At 38.7% G+C, this 12,609-nt stretch overlaps 1 protein-coding gene, 1 pseudogene and 1 gene segment (V, D, J or C); all 3 read right to left on the bottom strand.

Annotated features, from left to right (window-relative positions):
• Positions 1-548: 548 nt before the first annotated feature.
• LOC139907808 (UDP-glucuronosyltransferase 2A3 pseudogene) lies at positions 549-2,103 on the bottom strand (annotated as a pseudogene).
• A 3,766-nt stretch (positions 2,104-5,869) lies between these two features.
• LOC139907811 (UDP-glucuronosyltransferase 2A3-like) lies at positions 5,870-11,615 on the bottom strand. 2 transcript variants are annotated; one of them, XM_071894290.2, is made up of 2 exons: positions 11,563-11,615; positions 5,870-7,403 (listed from the first exon to the last, which is right to left on the bottom strand). In XM_071894290.2, exons 1-2 carry the CDS (start codon positions 11,613-11,615, stop codon positions 5,870-5,872), a joined length of 1,587 nt encoding a protein of 528 aa, XP_071750391.2. The 2 variants fall into 2 exon arrangements, with proteins under 2 accessions (XP_071750391.2, XP_071750392.2); XM_071894291.2 differs by lacking the exon at positions 11,563-11,615 and having other exon boundaries at positions 5,870-7,360.
• Positions 9,298-11,329, bottom strand: LOC144539357 (T cell receptor beta constant 2-like). The segment is given in 6 exon segments: positions 9,298-9,562; positions 9,643-9,749; positions 9,835-9,852; positions 9,963-10,298; positions 11,057-11,171; positions 11,321-11,329. Coding segments are annotated over 6 exon segments (615 nt in total).
• Positions 11,616-12,609: the final 994 nt, after the last annotated feature.

Genomic DNA, 12,609 nt, shown 5'->3' with positions numbered 1-12,609 from the left:
ACATGAATTTGAATTGCCAACATTATGTCGATTACTATGATTTATTCATATTTGTTTCTTGAGTCATTTCTTTAGTCCATGTATTTTTAGCTTTAATTTCTTAACAAAAACAAAGTTAATTCAGTATTATCAGAGAAGATAACTTTGTCCTGCTTTACTGCAGAATTGTGGCTAGAGGGCGCTGCAGAATTGGCAAAGAGAATTCCTAGTGTAGGCCATGCATAGTGCATTATTATACTACTGACATGAAAAGTGTACCGTCCCCTTTTGAACTGCTTTGGGTCGGGTATCTAGGTTTGGTAAACAGCAGATACATATTTGTCTCATTGCAAGGAAGAAGAGTAAGAAGTACGTACATAAATAAAACAGTGAGGGCAAGTTTGTGACCAAAGGCCAGCAAACCAGACTGATTTAACTTTACAGAACAACTCTCAGATCCATTTTACATCAGAAAAAGTTTGATGAAAATTCACTTTGTTATTCAATAATTAGTAATTCAAACAATAATTAATTGACTCCTATTATGGAATATACCATTTAAAGCTCTGAATACAAAGATCAACAACAACAAACAACAAAAACTGTCACCCACAATGTGTCTGTTTTTCCATGTTGGGTCACATTTCAAGGTCTCACAGTCTATCCAGTAAAGGCCTTAGTCGAACATGAACTGTACAAACTACAAAATCAATATTGATTAGCATTTCTGGATTTCCTTTTGTTTCCACCACAAATCTATATTTCTACATTTTCAACATATCTGAAATAAAGTAAGCAGTGAAACAGCCAATAGTCTGGCCATCCACAGAGCGGTAGGAGTAGACTACCAGGGGATTCTGTAGGACCCGGAGCGCAGGTGAGCTGCACCTTAGTATCAAGAATTTGCCTCTAGTGCATTTATTCACGTTTAATTTTTTGTTTACAACACATCCTAAAACAAAACCTGATCAAGGCAAAAGCTAGTAGGATCAAAAGAAGTACTGTTGCTAGCAAGAACACAATAACATCTACAGAGTGGTAGGAATACCAAGGCATTCTGTAGGACTCTGTACGCAGGTGAGCAGCACCTTTGCGTCTCATGACAAACTCTATCCAGAAGAGGGCCTGGTCCAGTGGCTTCATTGGCTGATCTCTGTGCAGCCTGGAGAGTCTCTGCATGTTCATCCTGTAGGAGGGTTCATAGAGGACTTCCTTTAAGGCCTCAAGGAAGTTGTTGTCTTTGTCCACTGTGGCTAAGGTTAACATCTTAGCTGCTCCTCTCTCTTTCAGACGCAGGAGGTTGTCATATTGGTCAAAAAACAAAGGTAGACCCACAACTGGAACCCCATGATACATGGCTTCTTGAACTCCATTTGTTCCTCCATGAGCCACAAACAGCCTTATCTTAGGATGTCCTAAAAGGTCATTCTGTGGCATCCAGTCAACTAGTAAAGTGTTGTTGCCCAAAGTGGCTGGTCTGTCACCTTTATGCTTCCAGATGACTTTCTGAGGTAATTTGGCAAAAGCTGCAGCTATCTCATTTGTTACGTCACCAGGAAGTTCACTGACAAAAGTCCCGAGAGACATGATGATGACTCCATGCTCACCAGAATTCTGGACAAAATCCTCCAATTCTTGAGGAAGAGGATTAGCAGGTTTACACTGGAATCCTCCGATATAGATAACGTTAGGCATTGTTGGGCGAGGGAACTCGAACACAAAGTCAACTCGCATGAGCCACAGGTCAGCACCCTGCATTAGCTCATGGAAATTAACTCCTGGTTCAAAGTACTCATTGCAAACAGCTTGGTATAGCTGCTCTATCCAATTGAATTGAAACTTTACTAGCAGGTAGAAAAACATGTTTTTTACTCTTTGAGGGAAAGTCATTTTTGGTGAGAGTCCTGAGACAGTCATTGGTATGTAAGATAAAGGGGAAGGTGCAATAAACGAATGTCCCTCGTCATTTATTACCCACCGTACATTATAGACTAGAGGTAACTTTAGATAATGAGCCAGCAAAATCCCTGCGCCCCATGCTGGGTCAGTGAGAACCAAATCATACTGACTGTTCTTAATGGTACTCAAAAATCTCTTGTCGTTCAGCATATTCCTTGCAAAATCAGATGTCATTCGGTTTGCGTTATACAAAGCAAAACCCATTTCTACTTGTAAACTTAGAAAATGTAATACAGAAACCTTTCCTCTCTCTATGTCAAACATGTTCTTTAAAGTTTGCTTGATATATTCCTTATCGGTGCCCTCCATAACAGGTATAGTGATTGTGTCATAATATGAAGATTCCTCCTTGATGTACCAGCCTTTACTACTCCGTATTATTGTAACAGAGTGTCCCTGAGAGTGAAGAGCTTTGATGAGGATGTCCATGTTCAACCAGTGGCTTCCCTCCATAGGAACAACCAGAACCTTCCCTCCATGACAGGCTGGCCAGAGAGCCATGCAAAATGTCACAAGGACACAGTAGGTCATGGTTCCTGCACAATGTGCCATTGCTTTCCTGCAATATGGATAAAAATAAACTTCAGTACCTCAAACCAAGTCAAAGAAATTGTTGAGCTTTGCTGCGTTTGTCTGTTTTATTCCTACTTTTACAAATGACTAATGAAAAGGCCTGACTCAGATATCATAATATTGTAAAGGCAGAGATACAGGAGTGCAACTGGTTTCCATCAAATGCACTAATAGGGCGTTCTTTAGCAATACTACACAGGCTTCCTTATGGCCGTAGCCTATGCATGGACAAAGGAAAATGTTAAACACTGATCCAATGCTCAGAGACCAAGGTAAGAGAGAGCATGTAATGCTCCAAAGCAATGTAACCTGACACAACTTGCCCTTAGTGCCACATACCACAAGAGCACCCTGGCATAAACATACAAGGTCCACTAGTGGCTGGCAGCCCGTGAATGATTGACAGGATGGGCCTCCTATAATGTGACTGGTAATAGATAGCAAATGTACTGACATAGAATGAACACATACAAGTACCTCCACACATGTTCTACACAATTTTGTAAATCTACCGTAAATCAGAAGTCACCTCTTAGATATTTTAAACAAAATGAGAAATTGACATAAAGCAGCAGTGAGTGAAAGATAGCACAGAATATGTGCTACTGAAACTCAATAGGGCTCGTCAAAGGTCTTCAGTCAAACAACTGAGACATTAAGCGATATTAATGACAGGTTTTACATCTTACATATACAATTCCAAAACAGAATATTTTAATTATTAGTCCTATAATAATGGACAATTTATTTACCACAGGAAAATTTCCAAAACACACGGATATAAACAGGAGCTTCTTGTTTCTACTTCTACTAGCCACTAGAATTACATCATATACAATGTATTCATGTACATGCATGTGAATCATAGACAATAAATGGAAGATCACATTGATAGGCACTGTAAAAAGTACTGAGGGTGGTTTTCTAGGTATATGAGTACATTTTTTGTGTCAGATTTGCTAGCACCACCATAAGATACAACTCATTAGATTGGGTACAGTTCAAATGTTCTCCGTCTGCAATGTTGACCTATCATTTATTGTCAAAGAAGCAGCTCCACAAAGCAACACTAGGTAATATCACAGATTAGATGTCTTGCTTGTAACTGTGTGAAATAGATGTTCTCTTGCACAAATTATTGATTTAACTGAAAAAGATCATATGAATGACTTGAACTTGAAAGTTCAAAAGTAGTAATTGTACAATATCATATCTTATAGCCATAAATATAGATTAATATTTGCAAAATGTGTTGCAGACAAGAAGTAATGGACTGCAGTTACTTACATAAGGATTGTCCGTTATTGTCAAGGGATGTTGTTTGGAATGAGTTACAAATAGTTTTGCACATGGCCTTGTTTAATTTGCTTTCTGAGCAAAGGTCAAAGTGCTACTTTTTGCTGACATTTGGATTTGCTTGTAACTTTTTACTCTTACGGTTTACACTGATTTTTTCAAGGATGTCCTATTTAATATTTAAAATTCACTACTGGTAAGAAGCTAACTGTATTCTTTAAATCGATGTATCACTGTAGATTATTTATATGATATTCATAATAAATTCATAACATTAACAGAACACGCCCTTATGAAAGTCTAACTAAACAGTTCATTGACCATATCTGATTTGAGAAGTGGTTTTGACTTTAACAACTTGCACCATGTTCTCTGGCGGATGCCAGCATGTCTTTGACAGGAAAGAGCTCTCAATATCTGAGCTGCCAATCAGAGTTTGGGCCCTGAAGCTTTGTCACATCTCCTTTCCTCCCCTCCTTCAATATCACTCCTCTCCTACCAGGAAGTAACGTAGAGGAGACAAGGATAGGAATGGAGTTGAGGAAAAGAGGGAGTGAGGGAAAGTGGAGGTCCTTTGGGACGGTTTCTGCGCTACTTCATCATCAAAAATGGACATCTGCTATTGATGAACTGATGTAGCCCAAGCCCACAATACAACTCATAGCCAATCAAAGTTTTTATGCACACCCAGTGCAGAATATGAATGTCATATTCATATTTCACCTGTGCTACTATCCTGTTGATGTTCATTTTATAATTAACATCGGCTATACAGTAGATGTATATAGTTTATGATGTGCTATAGCGCTTCCACCATCCAATACAGATGCATACAATTGACCGCCAAAGGGGTGCTCAGTCCTAGGGATATTTAAAAACAGAAAAAAAAAGGACTGCAACATGTTCCCCTCCATCAATTATTGGCCAACACGTTTCAGAGCAAGCTCTGCACATTGTTTTTCATTCATGTATTGTTCCCTGATTAAGGACCTTGCTCTGAAACGCATTGGCCAATACGTGATTGAAGGTAACATGTTGCCGCCATCCTGAACCTTCTTTTTTTTCTGTTTTGGGGTTTATGTAGTCTTAACATGCAATCATCAATAAACTTTTTCCTCAGCCTACATTGGTGAATGAACCCTGTCCCTGTGCATCCTCTACTGAAGGAGACTTCTCTCGTCTCCTCCAGTATTGGGACAGCAAACAATGTGGCAGCACCAACATCAATTTTGGATTCATGGAGGAAAAGAGGTGGTGGAGTAAAGGAGTGATTTTTGGAGCTTTGGGACACATCCAGGGTTGTTGTCAGCAAGGCAGTGTTTCCAGTGACCCCACATTCAGCTTTAAAAAATTCAAAATAACCTCAGTAGTTTGCACAGAAAAATATTTTGTGCCATTCAGTACAGACACAGATGTGCAGCCCAACCCTGATTCCCCCGCTGCACATTTGAATCTCATTGTGACAGCAATTCTGACTGGTGGAGATACATATCTCTGTTGTGGGGTTACAATCTCTTTTTCTAATGAGAAAAACAGTAAATGAAGTGATGCTGTCATTGAAGGGAGCTTTACATATTGGTTTGCAACAAGAAATAGTGATATCCATTTCCTTTCTTTTCACCATAATATCATTTTATTATTTATTGAGCTAAAATCCTACACAGTGTGACTGTGCATAATAATATTTTGGTAGTGTTGAGGAAGAAATGGAACAGCACTACTACTAGAAAAGACTAGAATACAGAATCTGCTTCACCATTATAAGATTAAACTCTAAAGTAACATCTTGTGTGACATTCCAGGCTCACAGAACTGTGAGCCTGGAATGTGCAAATGCCCATCTCAAAGGTGATTACCTCTTATTACGCATCTCCTTAAAGTGCTTGAAATATTATTATTATCATTGGTTGTTCATTCTTGTTCATGTGACCTTATACTTTTTGACCAATAGCTTTGTTATATTCTATCTGTATAAACATGACTGTGAATATTCAACACTGCAGATTAAATAAACACGTCAAACTTCCACAGTAGAAAGCATGGGACTTAGAACTGTGTCTTGTCATTCTTTTTTTGTTTTTCTTTTCAAGTATTTCTTAAGACATACAAATCTGAAAAATGTAACAGGTAGAAAAGAAATCAGTATAACAGTAGCCAGCAAAGTCAAAACTACATCTGTAGAGTGGTAGGAATACCAAGGCATTCTGTAGGACTCTGTACGCAGGTGAGCAGCACCTTTGTGTCTCATGACAAACTCTATCCAGAAGAGGGCCCGGTCCAGTGGCTTCATTGGCTGATCTCTGTGCAGCCTGGAGAGTCTCTGCACATTCATCCTGTAGGAGGGTTCATGGAGGACTTCCTTTAAGGCCTCAAGGAAGTTGTTGTCTTTGTCCATTGTGGCTAAGGTTAACATCTTAGCTGCTCCTCTCTCTTTCAGACGCAGGAGGTTGTCATATTGGTCGAAAAACAAAGGTAGACCCACAACTGGAACGCCATGATACATGGCTTCTTGAACTCCATTTGTTCCTCCATGAGCCACAAACAGCCTTATCTTAGGATGTCCTAAAAGGTCATTCTGTGGCATCCAGTCAACTAGTAAAGTGTTGTTGCCCAAAGTGGCTGGTCTCTCACCTTTATGCTTCCAGATGACTTTCTGAGGTAATTTGGCAAAAGCTGCAGCTATCTCATTTGTTATGTCACCAGGAAGTTCACTGACAAAAGTCCCGAGAGACATGATGATGACTCCATGCTCCCCAGAACTCTGGACAAAATCCTCCAATTCTTGAGGAAGAGGATTAGCAGGTTTACATTGAAACCCTCCCATATAGATAACGTTAGGCATTGTTGGGCGAGGGAACTCGAACACAAAGTCAACTCTCATGAGCCACAGGTCAGCCCCCTGTAATAACTCATAAAAGTCAACATCTTTTCCAAAAAACTCATCACAAACAGCTTGATACTGAGGGCGGATTAAAAACCTATCCTGAGCTTGCCAGAGAAAGTAAAAAATCTGATTTTTGACTCTCTGTACAAAAGTCATTTTGTCTGACAGTCCTGAGCCAGTCATTGGTATGTAAGATAAAGGAGAAGGCGAAATGGCCGAATGTCCTTCTCCACTAGTTATCCACCGCACATTATAGACTAGAGGAAGTTTTAGAGAGTGAGCCAACATAATACCTGCACCCCAAGCTGGGTCGGTAAGGACCAGGTCATACTTACTCTCCTTTAGACTATTCATTAAGTCTTTGTCTTTAAACATGTTAGTAGCCATTTTACACACTATTCTATGAATGTTAAACATTGCAGTAAACATCTGTACTTGTAAACTTGCAAAGTTTATCATTGAGCTCTCTCCCCTTTCTATATCAATTATTTTTCTGAGGATTGGGTTAACAAAGTCAGGATCAACGCCTTCAGTGACAGGAATGGTGATTGCATCGTAGTGTGGAGAGTCTTCTTTGATGTACCAGCTTTTAGTTGTCCGTATCACTGTAACAGAGTGTCCCTGAGAGTGGAGAGCTTTGATAAAGATGTCCATGTTCACCCAGTGGCTTCCTTCCAAAGGAACAATCAAAATCTTGCCTCCTTGACAAATTCTCCAGGACATAAATAGAATAGATGATAAGAGAAGATATGATTTTAAATTTCCACGTGGGACCATCTTTAATCTGAAATTTGAAAAACAAAAGAAAAAAAAAGAAAGCTTTGACATTACAGTAATGATGTGCATGCATAAGGTCTCAGGTTTGATTCCAACAAGAATCATGTGTCATTTCGAAGTGTCCTTGTGCTACTTGACACTGAAACACTACCAACTCACCATTGTGAGTTGCTCTGGATAAGAACACCAGTTAAATGCCTAAAATGTGAATTTAAATAAGTATTTTGTATATTCAGAATTGCCCTAGATAAATACCAAATCAATAACATGAAATTACATATAGGATTAATTTTTGACGTACCTCTTTCACATCAAGCAGCTCCGTGTGTGCGGCTCGTACACTTATTTCTTAAATATCAGTGTAAAAAAACGTAGATACAACTGAATACATAACTTTTAATTCCAGGAAAGTTCACATAAGTGGATTATGAATAAGCTCTTATTTGAGCTTGTTTTTCTTCATTCAGTAATGCTTTCAAGACAATGTGTCTACTTTGTTAAGGAGGTTGGCAGAAATGTGTTACGACTACTTACTTGCAGCTCCTTTTGTAGATTATTCTCTAGAATGTTAATTAGTAGCTAGTAGCTGTAGCCTTCAGTGGTTTATACATGTACTCAAGAGCAGTTTGAAAGAAAAAATGTATTTTCACTCTGTATGCTTTACTCCATGACATTCTACAAGGACTATCACAACATCTCAAATAAAAAAACATTCCATTGCAAAGCAGTCCCTGCAAAAGATGGGGAAACTACAGGGAAAGGAGAAAGGCTATGATGGGACAAGGTCATTGAGAGTGACACATGGGCTTTTTAATGTAATTATTAAATTGGAATAATTTTGCTGAAACAGATTGTACCACTCCCACTGACCTGGTAAACGTTTATGGCCAGGTTTTTGGACCTCAAGGGAATGGATGGCATGGATGTAGTGTCCATGCCTACAATGGACACTATATGGTTTAAGTTCCAGTACTAGCATGTTAGCTACCAAGAAGCTGCTTGCTAGCAGCAACTGCCACCTCATTGCCTCACAGCTTGAGAAGGCCTATACCACCATGCTACAAGCCCACCCAGTGGAAAATGCTTGCAGACACAATTTTTGTGGTTATATACGTGAAGTATCGTTTTGTTGAGCTGTACACTACTAACATAACCAACCTCTATATCATACCACCACATCTGGGTCAAAGGAAATAGCTGTGCTCTGTTGCTCTCTCTGCATCCCACGTACCTTCGACTGCATCTGGGTTGCACCTCCTGCTTCTTGATATGCATCTTGGTTTTCCTCTCGGTTGCTTCACCTACTTTCAACCGTATTTCATTTCCTCTCACAGGATCTAGCTGTTGAACCTCACTCCCAGACCACATTGCTCTACACTGTGAAAGACTTGAGGGAGTCTGTTCAGCTACTTTTAGCTCTAGACTTTGACTTGCTTGAACATGTAGCACTAATACAATTTGCACTTCTTTGTCAACTGAGCTAGATAGTGTCTGCAGTCCAAATAGAAGTACATGTAATATTAAGTATTACTGTATGTGTGCCCTGTTTTGCTAGTAATGGGGAAGTCAGGGAGCAAAAGCAGACCAGAGACCACTGGACTACAGGCAGAACCAGTTGAGGAAATGCTATGCAAGAACCCAACAATTATTTGAATTGTGAGCCCGAAAGGGAAAATAAATAAAACAGTAGCTTGGTCAAACTCTCCCTTGCATCTATATTCCTCTTTATGTGTGTAGCCACTCCAGAAGAGTCACACTCACATTTTCATTCAACATGCAATTTTTATTGAGTGCAATTCTTAAACTTGTACATACCTTTCCCCAACAAACATTAATAAAAATAATTTTGAATTTGTTACAAAGAAGTATCAAATATGTTTAAAAATAAAAACCACTACTGTAACCGTCAGAGTAATTAGATTAGTCTAAATCTAACAACATAGTATATTCAGTACTGTAATCTATAGCATAATCCCTTAATAAACAACATAATATAGAGCATGTTCCGTAGGCTTCCGTTAAATTTGTCCTTTTCATCCAGGTTCCAGTTGATTACTGTAGCTTTTATCCTATGCAGTGCTGTGATGCTGGGCCCTTTCAGAATAAAAACATTTATCTTAGTTTTGTGAATTGCATTTGTTATTTTCTTGTTAAAAGTCCAGAGTAAGACTCACCTTTGATATTAATATGAGGGCAGACAGGACAAAGGAAACGACAATACTTTTCACCAGGAAAAGAATGTAGGAAAATTCTGCTGTTTTTCTCACTCGTCTACCTTCATCTAAAAGAGAAAATAACAGATAAATATTTTGTGTTTGATAATGATAAACGTATTCAACCATTCAACAGTGTTCAATATTTCTTACCTGCTGTGGTCCCACAGTCTGCAAGATAACACAGGTGCCAAATTACAACATACCGCTAGTATTTCACTTCCACACAACATGACAATATATCAGTTATTTATTCCAACTTAGATATTTTGGTCACATACAGACAGTTCCCTTGATTGATGCATTGTAGGCCATGGTGGCAATTCCATTGAAGAACTCCACAGAGCACATGAAGGTATTGTGGCTGTCCAGCCACATTCTCCGGGACAGACGCAGCCTGCTGGTGATGCTGTAGGAGCGTGCAGCCTCTGACCACAGTGCTTGGCTGTCTGTCATAGCCGGACCCTGCTCCTGCTGGCCATTGATGTACCAGAGGACTGAGACATGGTCAGGGTAGAAGCCAGTGGTCACACACACCAGGGTCACACGTTTCTTCTCCCTCAGCTCCCTGATGGATGGAGGAAGGACTTCCACCTTAGGCTCCCATACATCATGCTCTAAGGAATAACAGCATTTGAGTTTGATTTGGGCATGTTGTCAGAGGATCAGCATGTGATAATGCCTATTTCAGAGAATCTACAACTGGCCATAGCTGTAATTGAGGTGAAATTCAAAGTAGGAATGGGAAGGTGTCGGTAGATGTATCCAATGCTGTTCCCTATCACATATTGCCGTTGATCTCATCATATTTTAGGCGTTGAAATTAAAAATTCAACTATCAATTATACATACAATATCATCACCTGAAACAAACATCTGAGAATATTATTTTCAAAGGTATAGCATTTCCACAGCTTTGTTTAAAAACACTATATTTTATGAAAATAATTCACAATTGCTTCCATTTCCATCATTCGATAATGTAAAATTATTTAATAATGGTTGTGAAAAGAAGGAACTTACCTAAAACTGTGAGTTTAGCACCTTCTCCAAAATAGGCTTCTTTACACAGTGTTACTTCTACTGCATATTCAAACCAGTCCTTGTGAGATTTAGATATGCCTACTTTTCTACAATTACTAAATTATGCTACAGTCTCTATGACTTGTAACCATATAATAGTTTTGAAAATCACTATATCTTAATATAGAAGCTTCAAATTATATCCATTCTGTTTTCAGTCACACAAACTGTCTGATCTGCCATATACAAATAAATCCAGTATTTACCACACTAAGCTTTTTTTTAAATTTTTTTATGATATCCAGGTGCATAATCCTAAACCCAAAGCTAAAACCAAAAGCTTAGTGAATACCTGATTTGTTCTGAAAGCCAGAATGTCTCCCTGTCCTAGTTTGCTGCTTGCGACAGGTTTTGGTCCAACCATTCTGTGTAGTTGTATCACTGTGGCCCTTGCCCACAGTGTTTGACTGTCATTCAAAAACAAAGGCACTACTGACACCTCTTCACACTGGGAGTCAGATGAGATACTGATGAAAAAGGGGGTTGGAAAAGCAGCCTAAAAGCCTTGAATTACACAAGATGTTTGCTGTTTATGACATCAATGAAAAAGTAGCACATCTGACATCATCAACTTGAAGTGCACAACTGAACATATTTACTGCAACGATTCAATTTTAAAATCATGTAAATGGATTTTTGATTTTATTTATTCTGGTTTTGAATGTATTATTAGTACTGGAGGTTGTCTCCTTTTATAAATATCTTGGCATTTGCTTGATGACTGTCTTTCTTTTAAACCTCATATAGATAATCTTGTAAAAAAAAATGATGATGAAATAATTTCTACTACCTTTTTGCCTGTACTTGATTATGATGATTAGCACAATGTCTTTGCATGTTAGATACTGCATATCACAGTGCTTTGATATTTTTAAATCCTCACTCATTATTGCACATTGTACTCAGGCTGGTTGGCCATCTCTGTCCATACGTAGACTCAGTCATTGCATACTTTTATTTACAGTTCTATTCTGGGTAAACTTCCCTCCTACCTATGCACATTTATTGTACAGAGATCTGAATATACTTATAGTTTGAGATCCCAAGACATGTTTTTGCTGTCTGTCCCTAATGCTCAGACAGTTGGGGGGAAAAAAGCGTTTATGTTCTCTGCTCCCTCTGCTTGGAACAGCCTTCAGAGGTTTGAGAATTAGTAACTTTGTTGGAATTTAAAACTCTTCTAAGTTCTGTGGTGAATGACTCTATTGGTACCTGTCTCTGTTCTTAGGTACTTTATCTTGTTTTAGGATTGTGACCCACTTAGTAAATAGCTTTTGCTCTTTTACGTTCCTTCGTTGTTTTTAGTGTTTTAAGATGTTTGTTTAGTGCTCTGGCTTCTAGTTTTTAACTGTTTCTAGTGTTGTCCTGTCTGTAACTTTTTATGCTGCCATGTTGGCCAGGTCTCCCTTGAAAAAGAGATCTTTGATCTCAACAGGATTTTACCTGGTTAAATTAAAAAAAAATATTGTATTGTATGTTCACATTTCAAGGTACAATATGTGTACAGATAAAAAATCTGCTATAATGGAGGGGATACATTTCACAAAGCAAATGGGGAACAGCTGGAAACAACTGCAGTCCTGTTTGTAGTTGTAAAGTGCTATATAAAGTTTCTCATGAATATGTGAGACTCATGGTTGATATTCCTGATAGTTGAGGCTTGTTTGCCTGTTTGCTACATCAATGTTGAGGCCAGCCGCCCACTCATGAATATTTATGAGCATGCCAGCAAACCAAAGGGTTTCATTATAATGTCAAGCAGACCAAACCATTATCTTACCCTTCTTGACCAAACAATGGCTCCCTCTAGTGGGGTGGCTGACCTGTTGAATGAACTCAGAATTA

This window comes from Centroberyx gerrardi, chromosome 1, assembly GCF_048128805.1.
Source record: "Centroberyx gerrardi isolate f3 chromosome 1, fCenGer3.hap1.cur.20231027, whole genome shotgun sequence".
Taxonomy (NCBI): domain Eukaryota; kingdom Metazoa; phylum Chordata; class Actinopteri; order Beryciformes; family Berycidae; genus Centroberyx; species Centroberyx gerrardi.
Note: the sequence above shows the minus strand (reverse complement) of the source record. Positions and strands in the feature narration are given on the sequence as shown.